Source organism: Lissotriton helveticus, chromosome 7 (assembly GCF_964261635.1).
Source record: "Lissotriton helveticus chromosome 7, aLisHel1.1, whole genome shotgun sequence".
NCBI classification, from domain to species: domain Eukaryota; kingdom Metazoa; phylum Chordata; class Amphibia; order Caudata; family Salamandridae; genus Lissotriton; species Lissotriton helveticus.
Genome location: NC_136068.1, coordinates 1,807,233,289 through 1,807,257,209, shown reverse-complemented (window position 1 = coordinate 1,807,257,209; position 23,921 = coordinate 1,807,233,289). Strand labels below are relative to the sequence as shown.

The 23,921-nt window shown below is 47.9% G+C and overlaps 1 protein-coding gene across 3 annotated transcripts in view; it reads left to right on the top strand.

Annotated features, from left to right (window-relative positions):
- LOC144770793 (uncharacterized) overlaps positions 1 to 23,921 on the top strand; it is a 315,531-nt gene that overhangs the window by 279,035 nt on the left and 12,575 nt on the right. For all 3 annotated transcript variants that reach the window (XM_078655551.1, XM_078655550.1, XM_078655552.1), the window contains one exon: positions 12,632 to 12,931. In XM_078655551.1, the coding sequence (XP_078511677.1) occupies positions 12,718 to 12,931 (214 nt within the window). In that variant the 5' untranslated portion in view covers positions 12,632 to 12,717. The remainder of the gene's footprint in view (positions 1 to 12,631; positions 12,932 to 23,921) is intronic.

The window sequence follows — 23,921 nt, the reverse complement described above, 5'->3', positions numbered from 1 at the left end:
GACATTGTGGTGCGCCCTGATGCATGCTTTCACTTCTTGCAGGGTTCATCAGTTATCCATGTGGTATGTGGCTCTTCAGACAGGGGTCCAATTTTTCATCCACCAGCGGGAGTCGTGCACTCCAATCTGGTAAAGGTACAGAAACAAACAAAAGTGTGTTCGAGATGGCACCATGGCTGCTGGCACGGCTTATAGACAGCAAATTTCGCTGGTTTAACAAGTTTGAACTAGAACCATATTCACTTTTTAACTGTTTTTTTTTCAGTGAATTTAATAGTTTTGTTTTGATAAGTTACATAATCTTCAACCCCTTTTGTGGTGAGCCTTCACCCGTGGGCAACAGAGACTGGCCACAAGGTCTCACCAGTGACTAACACTTGCATCGATCCCACTGTGGCTGGTGCCCATCCTCAACTGCACACAGCTTCCAGGCTGTGAACAGCATGGCTGTGGCAATGGCCAGCCCTGGGGGTCTGTCCGCACCGAGTGGCACAGCTAGACCATTTGCCGCCCGTGGTGGTCGGGGCTTTTGCCGCCCTAAGACAGCCGCAGATGAGAAGGAGGGGTGGGGATGGTCCCTGCGTCTGCCGCCCCGCGAAGGATGCAGGTAAGAGTGAGGGGGAGGGGGGAGGGAGGCAAGGGGGTCTGCTGCCCCAAAACTCAAGAACTCGTGCTGCCCATGATGGACCGATCCCTCTTGCTTCACCACTGTCTGCACCCCACCACATGCTTTCCATTTGCTTGTGTGTGTTTTTTACATTGCATGAAACATGCGCATCAGCTCCGGCTCAAGTCTCTCTGGGGCAAAATGGTGGGTTATTTAAAAATATTTCCAGCTGTAGTGAAATGCTTGTATTAATTCATTACGTAAAAGCAAATGATTACATATTTTGTATATATATATATATATATATATATTTTTAAATGCATCTGTGTTTAAATTAAAAAATGGTTATTAAAATATTTTATAATTTTGACCGATGTTTTAACATTAAACATTTTCTCAGTTGCAGAACCTTCTACAATAGTCATATACATTTTCGTATATAAAAGTGCCTTTACAAACAATTCCCAGAAAACAGGAGAAGTAAACCCACCCCACCGTACATTCACATAGTGCCAGTGCAAAAGCAGCATCGAGAAACACACAGAACAGAACGGTTTTATCCGCCAATTACAGAAGAAATATTTATCATTGCCTGTAGATGCAAGCATAAATAAAACAACGATGGATACAGGACATCACTCATGTCCATGGAGAAGAATGAGAAGAGAAAAAGTAAAATGGGAAGTGGAGGATAAATACGTTGACATACATACGGAGCAAGTAAAACATCTGTAACATTCCTGATTGCACCAGTGTGGCCCTCACGATGTCCCCACACCTACCATGATGCCAATCATTTTATTTATTTTATTTATTTATACCATTTATAAAGCGCGCGGTTACCGAGCGGTGTCCTGGCGCTGAAATAATGTGGTCTTCCCTAAGATGACCGTTGATTTCTAAAGGCCGAAAAGCCATGTTTTAATGTTTTTCCTGAAGGCCATCAGAGTAGTGCTTTGTTTCACGGCCAGGGGCAGTTTATTCCAGATGGTTGAGGCTCCAGAGATGAAACTACGGCCTCCCCATCGTGCTTTCCTGATCCGACAGGTCTTGACTAGCGCTTTATTTGCCGACGTTAGCTGTCTACTTGGCGTGTATCGTTGAAAGTGTTGTTGAAGAAAGGATGGACCCAGTCCATTCACTGCCTTGTACACCATACACAACGATTTAAACATAATCCGCTTGCTACCAGGAGCCAGTGCAATTTTCTCAGTTCCTGTGCCACCGGTGCAAACTTGGGCGGGCCAGTAATTAATCGAACAGCTGCATTTTGCAGCGTCTGTAGTTTATTGAGTAGCCCTTGCTGGGCTTGCAAAAAAAAGACTGTTGCAGTAATCAAGGCGGGACAGCACAAGTGCTGTCACCACCGTTTTCCTGCTACTGTCTGATAAAAAAGGGAGAACTTTCCTAATGGTTTTCATACTCCAGTGGATGGAAGATGTTAAAGCATTGACCTGTGGTTTAAAAGAAAGCTGGCTGTCAATAAGAACGCCTAGGTTCTTTACTTTCGTTGCTGGAATGGGTGGGGCTCCCATATCATGAGGCCACCATTTAGGACTCCAGAAGCTAACGTCGGCACCGAAAAGAAGAACCTCAGTTTTAAGGCGGTACCAAGGTGCTGGGAGTACCCACACCTCAACTTCACCATCCAAAAGCAGCTCCCAACAAGGGCAGCGGTACTCACCTTTGCCTACACTGACACCAACGCCCGCTGTCGTACTGAACACACAGACCCCCCTAACAGTCACATGTGAATATCTTGGGCAGCACATAAGCTGTCGCACAAGGGGTTCTAATGCCCGCCTCCACCCTCACAATGTAAGCATCCTGGTGTGAGAAACATTGCTCTCCAACCCCTGCTACAGGAGGAACATTGTCGTGGTTCAAAGAAGAAGACCAAATGTATGTTACAAAATTGGTTTGTTTCAGCATACATGAAGATGAGCTACTGGTGGCACAAAGGTAGAAACCACCTGCCCCAGATTTAAATCACATGCCACTTGGAACTTTTGTATGACAATGCCAAGGTTCCACGAGCCTGTGCAGTAAGCACAAGCAACTACATACTAGATACTGCATGGCTTTGCCATTTTGCAAAAATGAACATAGTCCAGCAAGGTACATGAAAATTACTCACAAGCATTTAAAAACACTTTATTGAAAGAAACTATGATTGGAAGAAAAAAGTTTAAAAAATAAAACAAACATTCATACACCTATAGGAAAAGAAATGTATACACCAAACCCATTTTAATACTCCAGTAATTTCCTCACTCTGCCACTGCGCCTCACACTCAACCCCTGGTTACATTAACATACAATAGATAAAAGATGAAACCCTAAACAAAAGCAGTAATTTCTCTGTTCATGTGTTTTGTGACCAGATCTGGACTTCAAGGAATTCATGACAGGGCCAAATAAATATCTACCATTTCTATCTACCTTCCCCCTCCATTATTCACTTTTACCACACGTCTTCTGTTCCCTTTCTTGTGACCTTTGTGCTTCTGTGCCACTCGTTTCTCCCCGTTTTTTGTGACCTATCTGCCCTTTCTTGGGACCTTTCTGCCCTCTGTGCAACTCGTTTCCCCCCTTTTTTCGTGACTGTTCTGCCCTTTCTTGGGACCTTTCTGCCCCCTGTGCCACTCATTTCCCCCCGTTTTTTGTGATCTTTGTGCCTCTGTGGCACTCGTTTCCCCCCATTTTTTGTGACCTTTTCTGCCCTTTCTTGGGACCTTTGTGCCTCTGTGCCACTCGTTTCCCCCCGTTTTTTTGTGACCTTTCTGCCTTTTCTTGGGACCTTTCTGCCCTCTGTGCCACTTGTTTCCCCCCGTTTTTTCTGACCTTTCTGCTCTTTCTTGTCACCTTCGTGCCTCTGTGCCACTTGTTTCCCCCAGTTTTTTCTGACCTTTCTGCCCTTTCCTGGAACCTTTGTGCCTCTGTGCCACTCGTTTCTCCCCGTTTTATGTGACCTTTCTGCCCTTTCTTGAAACCTTTCTGCCCTATGTGCCACTCGTTTCCCCCCCTTTTTTCTGACCTTTCTGCCCTTTATTGGGACCTTTGTGCCTCTGTGCCACTCGTTTTCCCCCTTTTTTTGTGACCTTTCTGCCCTTTTTGTGACCTTTCTGCCTTCTGTGCCACTCGTTTCCCCCTCAATTGGTGTGCCTTTTTGCCTTCCTTTTCCTTCGTCGCCCCTCGCCGCTGCGTCCCCTGTGGCCCCGCCCCCTGACTTCCCATTCGCTGCCCCCACTTCCCGCCTCCCAGCTGCTCCGACCTCCCACCTCCCCATATAGGCCGGCCGCTGCGACCCTTGACCCCCTCCACACAGCACTGCCTGTGCCTCCCTTACCCAGCTGCCGCTGCTGAGGAAGTTTGAGGCCCTCCTCCACCCGCAGGCTACCTCCTGCGCCTCATCCCTGGTGGCCAGTGGTAGGCCGTAGGTTTGCTCATCCTCCATTGTATTGCCTGTATTGTCTTTCATTGCTCCCGATGTAGTTACTGTATTTTCATTGTTGTGTCTGTGACTGCTGTTGTCTGTCTCCCCCGCTGCCTGTACGTGGTTTGTGCCCGTTCTCTCCCTCTGTTCCCCTTGCTGCCCTGTGTCTCTCTGCCTGGTTTAAATTCTGCTCCCCTCACTGCCCCTGTGTCTCTCTGCCTGGTTTTTCCTTCTGCTCGCCTCGCAGCCCCCATATCTCTCTGCCCGTTTTTGCCTTCTGTTGCTTAGCTGCCCCTGCATTTCTGTGACCTTTCTGCCTTCTGTGCCACTCGTTTCCCCCGTTTTTTGTGACCTTTCTGCCCTTTCTTGTGACCTTTTGCCTTCTGTGCCACTCATTTCCCCCCGTTTTTCTGTGACCTTTTTGCCCTTCTTGTGACATTTCGCCTTCTGTGCCACTCGTTTCCCCCTGTACTTTTGTGAACTTTTTGCCCTTTTTGTGACCGTTCTGCCCTCTGTGACACTCGTCCCCCCTCAATTATTGTTCCCTTTTGCCTTCTGTTTCCTTCATCGCCCCTCACTGCCCCTGCCGCTGCATCCCCTGCGGCTACGCCCCCCTAACTGCCGACCACTGCTGCATCCACTTCACCTTCCAGAAACCCACCACACACCACTGCACCCAACAGATCCCCCGCCTCCCTGGAGCAAAATTACAGAAGACCAACTACATGCAAACCTCGCTCTCAGACTACCTATCAAACCCTCCAACACCAACGTCGCTGCCCACAACCTCAGACGCTGGATCGAGGACTGCACCAAGACCCTTGCCCCGCTGAAACCCCCCCACAGAGACACCAGCAAGAGGGCCAGCCGGTTCACCGCAGAACTCCTAGATTTCAAGTAAGCCTGCCAGAAACTAGAGAAGAAATGGCACAGTGAACAAACTCCGGACAGCCATTCAGCACACAAGACCATGAGCACAATCAACTCCGGCTCTCCATCAGACGCATTCCCGCACCACGTTTTCAACAAAGCAAGCAGCTCCGTCGCACCCCACCTTCGCAACATCATCAATCTCTCCCTTGAGACCGCGACCTTCCCAGAGAGCTGGAAAATCGCCGAGATCAACGCCCTACTCAAAAGACCCAAAGCAGACCCAAGAGACCTCAAGAACTTCCGACCCATCTCTCTGCTCCCCTTCCCGGCCAAGGTCATTGAGAAAATCGTTAACAGACAGCTAACCCAATACCTCGAAGAGAACAGAATCCTGAACCCTTCCCAGTCAGGGTTCCGCAGCAACCACAGCACCGAGACCACACTCATCGCCGCCAGGGCCGGACTGGCTACCGGGCAGTTGTGTGTGCTGCCGAGCAGGGGGATGATTTCTCCGTGGTATGGGGGTATTTTGTTGATGGGGACCTGCGTGCGCTTTGAAAAAAAAAAGCAAAACGAATTTCGTTTTGCACACACAGGTCCCTATCAACGAAAGCATCCCCCTGCTCGGCAGCAGATACAAGTGCCTGGTAGCCAGTCCGGCCCTGATCGCCACCACCGACGACATCAGGAACCTGCTAGACAACAGGGAGACTGCAGCACTCATCCTCCTAGACCTCTCCGCCGCCTTCGACACCGTCTGCCACCGCACACTACGTGCATGCCTCCAGACCACAGGGATCCGAGACAAGGCTCTGGAATGGACCACCTCCTTCCTCTCCAGCAGAACCCAGAGCGTCCGCCTCCCCCGTTCCGTTCTGAAGCCTCAGAGATCATCTGCGGTGCACCCCAAGAATCTTCCCTCAGCCCAACCCTGTTTAACATTTACATGGCCCCTCATGCACACGTGGCCCGACAGCACAAGCTCAACATAATCTCCTACGCCGATGACACTCAACTGATCCTCTCCCTCACCAAGAAACCCATCACTGCCAAAGCCAACATCCATGAAGGAATGAAGGCCGTAGCCGACTGGATGAAGATCAGCCATCTGAAGCTGAACACGGACAAGACGGAGGTCGTCATCCTTGGCTCCAACCCGTCAGCCAGGGACGACTCCTGGTGGCCAATGGCACTGAGGGCCGCCCTGAACCCCCACCGACCACGCACGCAACCTGGGAATAATCCTTGACTCAACGCTCTCAATGACCAAGCAAGTCAACACCATCTCCTCCTCCTGCTTCAACACCCTCCACCCTCCACATGCTCCGCAAGATCTACAGATGGATCCTGACAGATACAAGAAAGACAGTCACCCAGGCCCTCGTCAGCAGCAGACTCGACTACGGAAACGCCCTCTATGCGGGATATTATAGCAAATTCATGAAAACAAATTCATATAAATGTGATGTTTGGGAGGACTATAAACCAAAAGCAAAATCCTTAAAAGATAAGAGATTACAGAAGTGATGGTACAATAGACATCCACCAGGAGCAGCTAGAAGGCAGCTCAGCCCAGTCAACTGTGACGATTTGACTCCTAACATTTTATAACATGTCATCACAGTAATATTCTACAGGCTGGGCATGGATAGCATTAAACTCAGGAGATAACAAAAACCTTTTAAAAATACTTCTTTAAGGAATTCTACAACCACTCCTGAAATGACCTCGCTTAAAAATGTAACTTCTGGACATTTTCAATAAAACATCTAGTATTATGGGGTAACCCAGTGTCCCTCAGAACCCAGGTGTGAAGATATGGAGAACTATTGGTTCTGTCGGGTACAGAATTGCTTTTCTTAACTGATAAATAATAGAAAGAATTAACACTTATTCAAACATTTGTGTCATTACAATCAACTGGCAAAAGGATAGAAAACAAAGGAATACACCAATTTTGAATAAATGAAAGGAATGTATTGAAACAAAAGATTCATTTTTTTTCTTTTTTTACATTTTATAGTGTATAGATGACACTAAGAGGCTGTCATAAGTAACAAATAAAACGGCGCAAGCGCTGGAGTGACAAGGTGCAAAAAAGTGCTGGTTATGAACAAGATATATACAGTGATGTGTTGCTGGTTTAAAAATTATCATTCAGATAACATCCATCCCTTAGTACATAAATCTCTGAACTGCTACGGATTTGCATTTTCTTTTGATGTGGAGCAGAGATAATAGGGTCAGGATTGTTGGCAAGAGCATCTCAATGCTGGAGTGGCGCTGGGAGAGTTGTCAACCATGCAGCCAATGATGTGATTCCATCACAGTCTTGGCCACTACTCCTTTACTTCAGGACCTAGCAAGATTCATTCTGTCTACGAATTCAAACTTACAGTTTATCATTCTTAGAAGACAGTTGAGGTTCCTATTACCATTCCTTCGGGCTGTCCCTGTGTTCTTTCATTCTGAAGAAGACACTCTGTAACCAATACCAATTGGCACACTTTTGGGTCAAAACCGAAGGAGTGCCAAGGGCAATACCGTCTGCGCTCGTCCACGACCCACCAACGACCAGCACCAGAGCCCTGGATTTCCGACAATCCACCGCTACGACTCAGCCGCCCTCCTCGCACTCAATCCTGAAAGAAACAACAATTGCCAGCAGTCCACGCCGAACACCACCCATGGCCAGTTCTCCTGCCGCCACTGCCGCCAGACCTTCACCACCGCCACTGCCGCCAACACCGCTGACAACCTGAGATGCATCCTTCTCAACATGCGCTGCATGCACAGAAACATCATAGAGATCTGGAACCTCCTGGACACCCTCTCACCCGACTCCGCCTTCTTTACAGAGACCTAGACCAATGCCTCCACCGCCCCTTACATCGCCCTAGCCATCCCACACGGATACAAGAGCCAGTGGACAGATGGCCCCAACCATCCGGGAGGAGGACTCACCATCGCACACAAAAACTCCCTCTGGCTCTCCACCTCGAGCGACACCTTCCCCGCCATTGAACACCTCACTTCCAGGTCCAGACCATCCCCAACTTCACAATCCACTGCACCCTCGCCTACAGACCACCTGGCCCCGGGGCCCTCTTTGCCGACACCATCACTGATCTCATTGCACCCCGCACCATTGCTTCCATGAACTACATACTCATCGGAGACCTGAACTTCCACGTCGAAAACCTCAGTGACCCGAACTCCACAACCCTCCTGGATGGGCTTGCCAAGATCAGACTGAAACAAATCATCAACACGCCAACCTACTAGGCAAGGCAAACCCTGGACCCCATTTTCGCAGGAGGAAACCGCATCCACTTCAGCCACACCACGCAACCCCATGCTCGGACCACCACTGCGTACACTTTCTCGTCATCAAATCCAAGTCGCCCAAACCTCCTCTGCACCCTCAGCGAAGGAACTGGAGCAGAGTCACTGAGGAGCAGCTCAACTCCACCCTCAAATGCGGCACCCCCACCGCCGCAACTGACGCCAATCTTGCAGTCAGGGAATTTAACAGTTGGATTTCCAACTGCGCAGACAAGCTTGCCCCGCTTCGCAACTCCAGCAGACATCACCCCAGGAAGGCCACCTGGTTCACCACTGACCTCCAGACGCACATGCAGACGCCTCAAAAAGAACTGGAGAAACAGCAAGATGCTTGTAAACCACACCACCTACTAACCCCTTGACAGAATACCACCAATGCTTCAGAACCAACCAAAGAAACTTCATCCACAACAAAATCCTCGCCAACTCCAGCAACTCCAAGGAACTCTTCAGTGTCATCCAGGAATGCAATGGAGATCACCCCCTCCCAGGACCTCTGCCACAAGCTCTGATCCTACTTCCACCTGAAGATCAAAACCTCTACGACAACATCAACGACCAAATACCTGACTCTGAAACCACGCAGCCCTTTGGCAATGCCAGCCAACCCACCATCTCCTCCTGAACATCAGTCACAACTGAGGAGACCACCTCGACCTTGAAAGACATCCACTCGGGGGCCCTCATGGACCCATGCTCACCACACATCTACCATAGAGCATGCCAGAATTATGATGCACCATCAATGCCACCTTCCAGACCAGTACTTTCCCCGATCACTGGAAATGCACAGAAGTCAGACCCCTGCCCAAGAAACCCTCAGCAGACCCCAAGGACCTCAAAACTACCAGCCCATCTTGCTCCTCCCCTTCCAGGTGAAAGTCCCTGGGGAAACCATCAACGCTGAACTAACAAGGTTCATTGAAGACAACTCTATCTGTGACCACTGCCAATCAGGATTCCGCAGCAACGACAGCACAGTGACCGCCCTACTCGCTGCCACAGACGACATCCGCACCCTCCTCCACCAAGGCCACACCACGGCCCTGATCCTACTCGACCTGCCAGCAGCATTCAACACTGACTCCCACTGCACACTCGCCACTAGACTACCCGATGCCAGCATTCAAGGAACCACTCTCGACTGGATCAACTCATTCCTCACCTGCAGAAGCCAAAGGATCAGACTGCCACCTTTCCTATCCAAACCCATGGAAATCATCCACACCCTTTTAAATCATCAACATGCCCCCCCTCGCCACCATCGTCAGATAGCACGGCCTCAGTATAGTATCCTACGCCGATGCCACCCAACTCATCCTGTCTCTCACCAAGGACCCCACCACCACCAGACTCAACTTCCAGAAAGGAATGCAGGACGTCACATCATGGATAAGCTACCTGAAGCTCAACTCAGAGGAAACAGAAGTCCTTGTCCTCGGAACAACACCTGGTGGCCCACTGCCCTCGGCAGCACTCCGACCCCATGGACCCCCACAAACCACACTAGAAACCTCAGCATCATACTTCAATCCTCCCTCACCATTAAGCGACAGGTCAACGCTGTCACTTTGAGCTGCTTCAACACCCTCTGCATCCTCCGTAAGACCTTCAAATGGATCGCCCGAGGCAAGGAAGACAGTAACCCATGCACTTATAACCTTCCGACTTGACTATGGAAAGACCCTCTACGCTAGCATCAACAAGTATCAACTCTGCAAGCTCCAGATTATACAGAACACAGAACACAGCTTCCAGACTCGACCTCGGCATCTCTCGACACAAGCACATCAGCCAACACCTACAGAATCTCCACTGGCTCCACATCGAGAAGAGAGTCACCTTCAAGATACTCCCCACGCCTACTAATGCCTCCATAACACCGGACCCCAATACCTCAATGAGAGTATCACCTTCTATGTACCCAAAAGAAACCTCTGATCCACCAACCTCGCCCTTGCCAAAACCCCACACATCCACAGAGCCAGATCAGGGGGAAGAGCCTTCTCCTACATTGTGGCCAATACCTGGAAGGAGCTCCTGATCAACATCAGAAATGCCCCCTCCCCGAACACCTTCAGGAAGGCTCTCAAGACCGGAACTTGGGACCCCATCTTCCCCCCAGCACTTTCATTCCCTCTCAGGTGAGTAGCATGCATACAATTCCTCTGATTGATTGATTGATCTGCATATGTGATAAAATCAAATCCTTATGATTGTATCACTTTTTTAAGTGGTGCTGCATATATATCAAAAAGAGTGGGACTCAACCCGAAACCCTGTGGGACTCCCTTGTCAATGGGTTTGGTTCAAGATACTATGGGGTCTGGTAGGATTGCGGTTGGGGTGATTCACGACCACCCTGACCGCCATGGTAACGGGAATCATCCACCTGCCGGTCCCGCTGCAAAACCGGCAGTTTGATTAGGATCAACTGCCAACAAAAATCTGACCGTGGTGGAACGAGGCCATCAAAGACCACCTGTAGTGAGCAGAGCAGGTGGAAATCCGTCCACGGCAGTTGAATTTGTGGTGGAACCACACCACACTGCCGCCATGCCAGCGGAGAGACAGCACGGAAATTAGGATTCCCCCCTGTGACAGCCTGACGTTTCCGACCGCCGGGGTCGCAAACAGTTATGAATGGGAGAGCCGGCTAAAGGGCTGTTACATAGCCATTGCCACGGACACTCCGTGACAAATATGGCAGTCATCCAAAAAAACACACAAGGCCACCAAGTGCACTCAGCAAACTAGCCCTGCCCCCCAAAATACCTAACACATCCCAATGACACACCCCCATGGAAATTTCAAAAATACAAATCCCAGGACAACCAACACAACACACCTGACAGCAATACTCCATTTTGACACACCCACATAGCTGAGTATAAAACTAGCCCCTTCCCTAACCAGAACCCTTTGCACTACTCCAGCACTGAGGGAACCAAACCCTGCAGCACATTGGATAGGCAAAATACCACACATCTCACAAGCACAACAACACACACACGCACCTTACCTCCACCACCCTCATCACCCTCACAACTGCACCTCAACACATTAGCACATCATACACCATGGTACCACGGAAAATGCCCAAATTCACAGAGAGTGAATTGTAAGTCATGATAGATGATATAATCAGAGTAGAACCACACGTTTTTGGTCACCTGGTCCAAGAGACACCATTAGTCACAAGAGCACAAATATGGGCAAGAATAGTCGACAAGGTAAATGAAGTAGGGAACACCCCGCGCTCCAGAAATGAAATCATAAAGCAGTGGCATGACCTGCAGAGAGTTGTGAAACAAAAGAGGGACAAGCACCATGAGCTGGCTCAGAGGACTGGCGGTGGGCCTCCCATCCCACCAAAAACATTCACTGCATGGGAGGAGAAGGTGCTTACCATACTGCAACCAGAGAATCTCACAGGAATAGACGGGGAAGTGCAGGCAGGTAAGGACATACAAATGTCTACCATTACACTGCCATGTACTGTCTTACATAACTCCAAAGCTACACCTCCTAGGCCTAATGCCATTCATCTGCACCATCATACCCAACATAGGTCTCACAAACGTAACATTTACCCCATCTGATTCACCCCAAAGTTAGCCATATACATTTCCAGGGTTGTATGTGCACAGGCAGCCAGCACTAAAACTCCCACCAGGCCCCCTGTCCCACCCCTGAGCGGGATTGGAGCACTCCCTCCCACCTAGAAGCACCCCACCATTCCTCTCTACAAGCATGGAGACAAATGACACCACCAGCCCTCACTGCCCACCAAAATTTACACAGATACAATTGCCACTTACAGTGTGCAGACAGCTATGTGTATATAACTGTCACAGAAACAGAAGTGGGACTCAACAAATCCCATCTCAAAGCAAATCAGGGCACAAACATGCACAGCACTGAATGCTATCTGTAAGTTACAGGGGGGCTGAGCTCGAAGGACCATATAAAAACAAACCAAGCATGGTCTGTTGAACCAATAAATCAAAGCCCACGTCATGACAAAGGTACGCATGAGATGACCATGCCTAGTACATGCGCAAATGTAACGCCTGCCAGGCAGAGTAATCAGCAAAGACGCCTCACATCAAGTTTTATTGCCGCCAGTTGTCAGATGACAACAATTCCTCGTAATCACAGAATCTGCAATTGGGGCCTGGTATTCATCGACATGTTGCACCATGGAAATTTATTGTATGTACCTCCAAATCATGTCATGATGCACATCACTGTGCAGACATACAATGTGTGAAATAGTTAACTGTGTGTTGCGTAACCAGTAAATTAGATACGCCGACCACAAAGCTTTAGGGGTATACGTCAATGACTATTTCTCCTCTGTCCCACAGGTGACCAACAACCGACTGCAGAAGACAACATCAACCTGCAGGGCTAATCTGCACCCCTGGAACATGGACTCTCGAATGAGGACTCCATGGATTTTGAGGACACTGAGCTTGAATACAGCCCATCTGGTATTCCAGGGCACAACATGTCCCAAGACCCCACTGTCCCCCCACCACCTGAGCAGCACCAACAACAACTACGCTTAACCCTGCTGGAACGACGTGTGCGGCCTACACCACCACCATCACCACCACCAGTGCTGCCTGGAGAAGAGGTGGGTGCCTACAGTGGTGAGGCAACAGGTCCGTGACAGCAGGGCAGGTGGGAGGGCAAGGGGGAGTCAAAGCCAACAGGACACTGGGACCAAGCCTTGGACAACATCAACAGAGTCCTTGGGTATATGAACGGGCCCAGGGATGAACAGGCCAGGCTGAGGAAGACTCATGTGAGCTCCGCCTGCTGCTGAGGACCAGCAACACCCGCATGGGCCAAATGTGGACCTCTTTGGCCAGTTAGCGGCGGTTCTCAGGGACAGGCCTATGGCACAACCAACACCTCCACTTCCCTCCCTTGTCCCACAGGATGACAGTTCCACATCTTCCCTGTGGGAACAGAGAGGGGGGGCTCCTCAGACCCCACTGGCCCGCAGCAGATACCCCCCTACAAAATGATGAAGGGGCCGTCCAAAGAAATCCGAGGGAGGAACCCGTGGCAAAGCACCTGCCAAACGCCAGACAAGTCAAGGTGCCAGCCATGATGGTAACCCTCTTCACCATTGCATTGACTTTGTTGACTGTCCTTCCCCACACTGCCTTGTTTATGACATTCGTCTGTTCGACTGGGTCACCACATTAATGTGGTGACTACTCGATTGTCTCATCTACCATCACTAACAGCTCATTGCTACACTATTCACCTTTTCGTAAATATTCACTCCCCTGTCACATGTACCCATTTAAAATAAACACTCCTTCCACACACATCGTTGTGTCTGCTCCATGTCTATTACAGGATGTGCAGTCTTCACCATGATTACAATGTACCTGGAGTACAAATTGTTCGTGGGAAAGGAGAGGCTGAAGGGACCCAGGAAAACACAACATAACAATATTCACTAGTCATGTGGTGGCATCACAGCCATCACACAACACTTGTCATCAGGGTACTCCAATCTGCACAAATTACAACGAGCAACAGTACCGACCTGAACATCCTGTATCTGTCCCAGGAACATTGGCACCCAACACTGAGTCAACAACAGTCATAAAGCTCACATACACCTTTACATCAACAACGACATCAGCAGACAATGGCTCCGTTGTACATTGTCACTCACCTTCAAGTGAAGTAGCGGTTAATCAGTTGTTGACGCAGGTCAACACCTTCCTCCTCTCCACTATCCTCGTCACTGGACATGGGTTGGTTAGCAAGCGGGGGCTTGGCTGCTCATCAGCATCCAAGAGCAGGGAGATCTCCTTGCGCAAAGCCAGGTTGTTGAGCATGCAGCATGCAACTACAATCTGACACACCTTCTTGGGCGAGTACATCAGTGCACCTCCGGTATTGTCCAGACAGGGAAACATGACTTCAGGAGATCGAAAGCACGCTCTACCACACAACGTGTCCTCCCATGGGCATCATTGTAGCGGACTTCACCCGGGGTTCTGTGATTCTGCAGTGGGCTAAGCAACCAAGGATGGTTGGTGAGAGAAGGTGCCTCTATATATACTGGACAATAAGGCAGTACAGTGTGTATAGAGTCCACAAACCCCAAAGGTTTAACAGAGGTTAAAGTCAGAAATGACCTTACTCTCCAAAGTGGTAGCTTGGTCGAGCAGTAAGGCAGTACCAGAGGACAGTGTAAAGCATTTGTTGTACACACTCAGTCAGCAAAAGGTTTCACACACTCAAGAACTGAACTCCAGGCCAATTGTTATTATATCTTTAGATATAGTTTCATTTTTAGAACCAACAGTTATAAAAATATACTTTTCGAGATACGAGTACTCTCAGTTAAATACTTTGCAGAGGAGCAATAAGTTTGTACACGCAATAGTCACAGGTTAGCTAATAGCAGTACAGTTTTGAAACACACTCTAGCATTGAGCTCAATGAGTTTTCACAGGAAAATACAGTTGATTACTTTATGGATTACTTTGGTAGTTCCAGGACTAGATCTTCGATTCAGTCCCGGGGTCTAAGCTGAAACCAGATAAGCAAAAAACGTTTTAGTTACAATGATGACTTTTCCTGAATATATAGCTGTTTTAAAAGTTCACACTTTGAAACTTTTCGTAGTGATTCAGGTTACAGGTAAAGTACGATCGCGTTACTTTTGTAACCCAGCACTAGTCTCCTAGGGCCAACACTGGGGGCTTAACTCAAAACAGGTAGGTAATTGCGTTTCAGTATGTCGTATGATTTTTAAAGAATATTTGCAGTTTTGAAAAGTAGACACTTAGAAGAAATTTCATAGAATAGCAGACAATGGGTTCCTATGGAGAAAATACAGGTTACTAGTTACCCCGTTAGGGATTACTTTTGTGGTTCAGTACTGGGCTGAAAGGTACAGTACTGGCTTCTCTCATGATCACAAGTGAGTATTTTCGAATTCGGACTTTGGCTGTTTTATAGGAATATTTTCAGTTTTCAAAACTTCCCATTTAGAAAATGTTCGAGTCAAACATGGGTCAATGTTATCCAATGGCAGGTAAGTGAATTACCGGTTTCCAGGTGAGTACTTGGTTGGTGAAGTTAGGGTTCTGGGCATAGACTTAGGGGTCCCCCAGGGTCTGGTGAGTACAGTTAGTTCAGTCCCAGCGGCGCAGGTGCGGCCGGGTGCAGAGGTAGGTAGGCCCAATTTGATCAAATGAGGGAAATGGGGCCTTCGGTTGGTGGCTGCTGGCTAGCAGGCCACGCGGCTCTGGGAGTTGGGCTCCTGGTCACTTGCTCTGGGCAAGGGGGGAAGTAGGATAGGGCAAAGAGGTCACAGCCAGCAGAACTCGGGCGGCTGGATGCAGGGTGCTTTTGAACCGTCGGGCACTCAATGTTATCCAATGAGGATCTTGAAAAAGGAACAAAGGCTGCAGGCTCGGGGACGGTGCCTCTCCAGGGGCGACCAGCACTTTGAGTGGTAAGTTGGGATGTTGGAGCACAGGTAGGTACCCCAAAGGGAGGCACAGGGGGCTGTAGGGCACCGGGTGCAGGGGTGTCTTTGGGTGTCGGAAAAGCTTACCCTTGGCTGGTCGCGGTTGGGGTGGCCCCTGGTTCTGAGTCTGCAGGCGTCGGCTGGTTCGTCGAGGAGGGTCTTTGGGCACTGGACTTCGGGTCCCAGTCCAGGACTAGATCTTCGATTCAGTCCCGGGGTCTAAGCTGAAACCAGATAAGCAAAAAACGTTTTAGTTACAATGATGACTTTTCCTGAATATATAGCTGTTTTAAAAGTTCACACTTTGAAACTTTTCGTAGTGATTCAGGTTACAGGTAAAGTACGATCGCGTTACTTTTGTAACCCAGCACTAGTCTCCTAGGGCCAACACTGGGGGCTTAACTCAAAACAGGTAGGTAATTGCGTTTCAGTATGTCGTATGATTTTTAAAGAATATTTGCAGTTTTGAAAAGTAGACACTTAGAAGAAATTTCATAGAATAGCAGACAATGGGTTCCTATGGAGAAAATACAGGTTACTAGTTACCCCGTTAGGGATTACTTTTGTGGTTCAGTACTGGGCTGAAAGGTACAGTACTGGCTTCTCTCATGATCACAAGTGAGTATTTTCGAATTCGGACTTTGGCTGTTTTATAGGAATATTTTCAGTTTTCAAAACTTCCCATTTAGAAAATGTTCGAGTCAAACATGGGTCAATGTTATCCAGGCTAGCAGGCCACGCGGCTCTGGGAGTTGGGCTCCTGGTCACTTGCTCTGGGCAAGGGGGGAAGTAGGATAGGGCAAAGAGGTCACAGCCAGCAGAACTCGGGCGGCTGGATGCAGGGTGCTTTTGAACCGTCGGGCACTCAATGTTATCCAATGAGGATCTTGAAAAAGGAACAAAGGCTGCAGGCTCGGGGACGGTGCCTCTCCAGGGGCGACCAGCACTTTGAGTGGTAAGTTGGGATGTTGGAGCACAGGTAGGTACCCCAAAGGGAGGCACAGGGGGCTGTAGGGCACCGGGTGCAGGGGTGTCTTTGGGTGTCAGAAAAGCTTACCCTTGGCTGGTCGCGGTTGGGGTGGCCCCTGGTTCTGAGTCTGCAGGCGTCGGCTGGTTCGTCGAGGAGGGTCTTTGGGCACTGGACTTCGGGTCCCAGTCGCCGGGGGGACGTCCTCGTGGTCTTGGTTCGGGTTGGCCCAGCCCGGGCTCGGCTGGTGCAGAGTGGGCTGGTCCGGAGCTTCCTGGTGGGCACCAGGTGGGTTGTTGCAGCAGAGCCTCAGCTGATGGGAGTCCCAATCGTTGAGAGGGTCAAGGCAGGCAGGTCCTCTGTGTGTCCCAAGGTTGCTGTCCGCGGCCGTCACCGGGTTTAGGCAGGAGCAGGTTCCAGGATCAACAGGCCGGTAGGGCTGGGGCCAAGTCAGTTGTTGTTGTCCTGTTTTTAGCAGCTGCACAGCGGGTCTTCTTCTTCTTGATCTTCTTTCTTCTTTTTGATATCGGGATCTAAGGAAGGAAGGTTCAGGGAGCACCTAAATACTGAATTTAGAGGCGTTACAGGTAGGGCAAGGGCAGGGACCAATGGGTCCCTATCCTGGGATGAGTACACCCCCTAGCCTGCTCCTCTTCTGTGGGAGGGGGGCAGGAGCCTAGCTGGGATTGGGCAGGACTTCCCATCTATAAGATGGCCGGGGTCCGGGGTCGTGCTTCACCTTGCCTCCTCCACCTGAGGGATGGAGTTGGCACAGGTTGGCACACCCCCCTTCCCGACTTTGTTTTTCCCGCCAGTCTTCCCGCCAGGGTGGGGGTATGCCTGGTGGGGCCCTGGTTGCTGGGTACAGCAAATGGTCTGGAGAAGCTCTCAGAGGCGGTATGCCTTTGAAGCTCCCCCCTCCCCATCCTGGGTGAGAAACCATATCACCTCGCCCAGGATGTGCATTGTTGCAGGCCCAGGAGAGCGGGGGGCTCTTCACCCAGGGGTCCAGCAACATGTCTGCTGTGTGGCAGCCTCTGCAGCCATTCAGCCCAGATGTGGATTGTAGGTTCGGGTTTTGGAGGGCATCTCTAAGATGCCCTCTCGTGCACTTTACATTAAATCCCACACTGGCATCAGTGTGGGTTTAATGTGCTGAGAAGTTTGTGTTCAAATCGTTTTTATTGGTCAGCAAATGAAGACAAAAAGAATACAAACATTAGTACATATATACGTTGGTATTACCAGGTTGAAATGCAATAAAGTAAGGAGAAACAGTAGATTAAGACAAAATAAATAAAAGTAAAAGTAAGGTAAATAAAATCAGATACGGTTCCATATAGCTCGTTAAAAACAGATGGACAAATATACTTATAATGCCGACATATGATTTGAGATTGAACAGCATTGTTTCCAAGTAAAAACAGTTCTTAATTCCCAAACAGTTTCATCAGTGAGAGTGCCAGCATAGAGAACAATAGAGCTAGCTCATGCGGGCAAAACAATGAATAAACAATGATTCGTAATGTGTTGTGTTTCATTAACTGTGGTCTTATGTGTATATTTGTGACACTACAAGGTAGCTCAAACCCCATCACCAACATCTTAGTATTGAAACACTGAACCAGGACTACCCGTAGTGGCCTATCCCTGGGTCATACGAGATGGTAACTGTATGCAGGGTCAACGCGTGTTGAATAACTACGGCGGGTCAAAGGAGACGGAGGTAGCGTCAAGAGCAGTCCAATGTTTTTTCCTAGATGTGCGCCATGGGGAAGAGTGCAGAGCAGAGTTGTCTGTTCCTCTAATGCAAGCCAGCCAATCTTTCCACATAGCAAAAGAGACCTCTGAGGCACTCTTCCATTTGCACAAAACAACTTTGCACGCTAGCGTAAGAAGTAGATCGAGTAGCTGTCGATCATGATCTCTTGATAATGTCGGGTCAATGGCACCCAGAATTATGTAGATAAATTCCCTCTTTGGTTTAATCTTGAAAATGTGTTCAATGTAGTCAAAGACACTAGACCAATATTTGTGGAGTAAAGGGCAGTGGAAAAGCATGTGTGGCAGGTTTCCGTCAGCAAGGTAGCAATTCCAGCATGTGGGGGTATCTCTTAGATTGAGTTTAAACAGTTTTGGCGGGTCCAGAAGACTCTGTTGATTAGCATGTATTTTGTTTGGGAAAGGATCGGGGACACCTTGTGTGTGAGGGCTGAGGCATGGATCTTATCCCAGTTAAGGTCTATACCCGTAGTGTTGGGTTCATCTTCCCATTTGACCTCATTACGTCTTTGCGGTTTGCCTAGAGATGGTGAGAGCATTTTGTATATCTTAGAAACGAAGTGGCCTGTACTCTGAAGTCATGGGAGTAATGACTTTAACCCAGGGTCTGAGTGTGAGAACGAGCGTGTGGATTACGTTGATTTCAGTTTTAAGAATGCATAGAAGTCAATTGGCTGGAGGGAGTGTGTGGCCTGAATTGTAGAGAACGGGAGTGGGAGGTGACCATCATATAGATCTGAGACCAAATTGATACCCTTAGCTGACCAGTGTTCCCAAAAGGGTGATGCTCCATTAATCTTGATATGTGGGTTGCGCCACAGGGATGAGGAAGTCATTTTTTTCACCAGCGGTCCAGAGTTATGGACCTGGTCTAGTGTAAGAAGTGCTCTTCTGGTGTTGAGCAAAATGTATTTAGAGTGTGTGAGGTGTGTCAGATCCATGGTAAGTATCGCCGGTAGAGGAGCTTTGCCTATGATGGAGCTCTCCATAGCAATCCACAGTGGTGTATAACTAGCTCCCTTATTGAACCAACATGCCCCTTGTTTGCACAGAAAAGCAGTTTGGTATCTCCTAAAGTTGGGTAGGCCTAGACCGCCTTTTATCTTTGGAAGTTGTAGTTTTTTCATCGATATTCTGGGCCTCTTTCCCTGCCATAGGAAGGTACTGATTAACTTCTCAATTTTTTGCAGGAACTCCTCAGAGAAAGTCATAGGGAGCATGCTTGCCATGTAGTTAATTAGGGGAGTGACCATCATTTTAAGTGTCTCCGCTCTTCCCCACCACAATAAGTACTTGGGAGACCACCCCTCCAAGAGCTTATTTACTTTTTTTAGAAGTTGTTCCTCATTAATTTTTAGTGTCCTAATTAAGTCCTTTTCAAAATCTAGGCCCAGATATTTGAAACTTTTCGGTTACAAGTGAGACCGGAGTCACCTAGTATGTCTTTACCACTCACATTGTTTAGGAGCTTGACCTCAGTCTTATCCTTGTTTAAGGAGTAGCCAGACACGTCAGAAAATTCCTCAATCGTCGACAGTAGAGCAGGTATCGCTTTATCAGCCTGTTCACTTAGTACTAACACGTCGTCTGCGTAAGCTGTGAGTTTTATAGTGCAGTCGCTGAATGGGATTCCTGGAATGTTATCATTGTTCCTAATTTGATACAGGAAGGGCTCGATAGCTAAAAGAAATAAGGAGGGAGATAGCGGGCATCCTTGCCTAGTTCCCTGTTCTAGTTTAAACGGTGAGGAGAAATCTCCACCAGCTCTTACCCGTGCAGTAGGACAGGCATATAGTGACATTACCATTTTAGTGAAAAAAGGGCCTAGTTTAAATTTGTGAAGGACTGCTTCCAAATAAGTCCAGTCCACTTTGTCAAACGCTTTCTCTGCGTCGAGTGTTATCGCAGTAGTGGGAGTGGATAGGAATTTTGCCTTTTCAATGACGTGGGCTAGGATTCTAGTATTATCTCTTGACAGCCTGTTTTTTAGGAAGCCCGCCTGTGATGGATGGATCAGGGACGGGAGGATTTTCTGGATGCGTTGTGCCAGTATCGAGGCCAAAAGCTTACAATCTAGGTTTATTAGTGATATGGGTCTATAGTTCTTTGGGGGCTTAGAGTCTTTCCCTTCTTTTGGTATTACCACAATTATTGCCTCAGCTAATGTCCCCTTTACCTCGCCAGTTTCGCCAATCTCATGAAACATATTTAAAATTGGTGGTGTGACCGTCTCAGCGAAACATTTATAATATCTTGCCGTGAATCCGTCGGGGTGGGGGCCTTCCCACATTTAAGCGATTTGATTGCATGCGTGACCTCCGTCTCTGATATTGGTTTATTTAGTCTCTCCTGTTCCAACAAAGTAAGTGTTGGTAGCTCACACTTAGATATTTCACCACTCCTTCCCTTCTCACATTATTGTTTTTGGCATATAATTTCACATAAAAGGCTTTGAACAATTCCGCAATTCTGGTGATGTCTGAATTAGGAACACCTTTGTCATCTACCAGGGAGTTGATTGTGTTTTTTTGTATTTTAAATTTAAGGTAGGCAGCTAAGCCTTTCCCCGCCTTATTTGATTCGCAAATTTTAAACCGTTTCTTTCTGCCCAGCCAGATCCTAGCTCTTTCACTTATTAACTTGTTGTAGGCATATTTCTGATTCGTTAAGCTATTTAGTGACTCAGCAGATCTATTTCTCAGATATTCGCATTGGAGTCTCGAGACATCTCTTTCTAGCTTCAAGAGTGTGGCATTGTGGTTCTTGTTTATCGCAGGCGTTATTTTTATGAAGATTCCCCTTATGGTGCTCTTTAGAGCTTCCCATCTGATGGAGTCGGTGGTCTCGCCCTCTTTATTAATCACTAAATAATCTTTGATGGCGGTTTCTATGGTGTCCCTGTGCTTTTTGTCATTCAAAATTGCGTCATTGACGCACCATAGCGATTGTCGGAGTGTTGGTTTAACGTTTGATAAGGTTAGTGAGTTGCATGAGTGATCTGACACGAGTCTAGGTTCGATACTTGTGTCTTCGATTCTAGCAATGGCGTTCCCAGTAATGAACAAATAGTCGATTTGTGAGAACGAATCATGTGGTGGGGAGTAAAAGGAGTAGTCTCTACCATTGGGGTGTTGTAGACGCCATGAATCTATCATGCTAAATCTGCTGCACAGTCTAGTGAAGTCTTTATGTGCCTTGCTGGGGCGGAAGTTACATTTGGAATCCCTATCTAAGGTAGGGTCGGACGGGAGTTTGAAGTCACCTGCCAGTATATGGACAGCTGAGTCCGGAATTGTTTCCATTTGTTTTGTGAGTTCTGACCAGAAAGAGGATTCGTGTGAGTTAGGTGCATATACCGCTGTAATATAAAATTCAGTGTCATCCTTGATCAATTTCGCCGAAACCCATCTGCCTTTCGTGTCCGTTGAGGAGGAAACTATTTCTACATTGGCCTTTTTTGCTGTCAACATTATCCCCCCGCTCTTCTTAGCTATTGCCTCCGAGCCCACCAGTTCAGTATAGAAATTGTTACGGAGAGTATGGAAATGGTTTGCCCCTAGTTTCGTTTCTTGCAGCAGAGCTATGTCACCCCTTTGTCTACGGAGGTAATCTAATATTTTCTGTCGTTTAACAGGATGGTTTAAACCCTTCACGTTCAGCTAAAGTAATTTAAGGTTACCTATTATCGTTGTCCCTATGGGAGTGTCAACAGTGGTAGCCATCATGTGTCATAGGCGTACCATATACAAGGATTGTTGAAAGCTATGTTATGATGAGTCATTCCCATGGGTGAAACCCTTAGTAGGCGTATGGTGATGATCATGCGTTTTGTTGCTGCAAACACAATGAAATTATGTCCGGTAATACATTTGTGCATTAGTGACAGGTGTGCACCTTGTGGGTAAAACCTCTGCAGAATACCATAAGTGTTGGTGTAAGTGTAGGTAAGAGCAATAGCAGCGTCTAGAAACACAGTAAGTTGCCAAATAGGAAATACAAGAGAAAACAGAACAAAATATGCTAATCCCCTCCCCAATCCTTGGATCCCACCCCCTCCCCCGCCCTCTCCCACATCCCACCCCTCCCACCCCAATTGTAGAAACAGAACATGGCGACTCGGGAATGACCGCGAGGCCGCCTCCAAGCTTTTTACACATGTCTATGTAATGCTAGAGCTGTAAATGCTTTTCAGAGCATCAATGTAAGATACCAGTAGTGTGACACACATAGAGGCAAGTAAACTCGCAAAACTTTGTAAAACTGCGTAAAACCTCATCATCAAACTCTTCCGTAACCTCAACAGTGGTTACATGTGGGGATAGTGAGATCAGAAAGATCAATAAGACCATCGGTAGCATGATCCAATGGAAAGACCAGACGAAACCTTGACATGTCAGATTGCATGTAGCAAATAGTCACCATAGCTATCATAACTTGTGTCAAGGGGTGATCATTCACAGTGCGTAGTCATTGGACCCTAAAGTAACAATGGATGAAAGTCATAATATGTCGATATTAAGGAGATATCAGCAGGTAATGACCAAAACCATAACATAACAATGCAGGCCATAGACCATGTCACAGAGCGTAGGCACCCGACACTGGGCTAAGGGCTTTGAACACAGATAGCATGAGTTTGAAGCATGGGAGATGTATAACGTCAGGTTGGACTTGTTGGAAACACTTGGGATTCGATATCAGTGATCACTTGTATCCGGATGCCGTTGCACCCACTAGTTCTGGAGGGGATACTTCCATAAGACCTTCCCCTTGGTTATATATCAAGCGTTTTAGCTTTTGCGGGTCAGAGAAGATATGGGTCACATCTTGTATCGTTACTTTAAATTTCGCTGGTCCAACAAACCCATATTGGTGGCCAAGTGATTTCAGCTGCTGTCTCATTGCAAGAAATGCTTTCCTGATGTCCATAGTTTCTTTGCTGAAGTCTTGCGAAATGTAAATTTTGTGGCCCTTCCATAAAACATGGTTATATTTGCAGACAAATATGAGAATCTGCTCAACATGCTGAAATCTCAGTGGTTTACATACTATTGCCCTTGGGCCCTTCTGATCTTTCATTATTCTTCCCGGGATTCTATGCGCCCTGTCAAACTCCAATGGCTGAGCGAAGGTGAGGTTTGTGGCCTGTGTGAACCATTGTTCAACGAAAGTTATACAAGATTCGTGGGAGTCTTCTGATTTTTCTGGTAAGCCAAAAATTCTCAGGTTCCCTCTCCTATTTCTATCCTCCAATTCCGCAACTTTCCTTGAAAGGTGGTCAGAACATAGGGTGAGGTTTTTGATAGCTCCACAGGTTTTGTTCTCAGAGTCTTCCAGCTTGCTTATCCTATTCTCAGATTCTGCCAGCCTTGAGTTGATGTCCCTAATGTCTTGT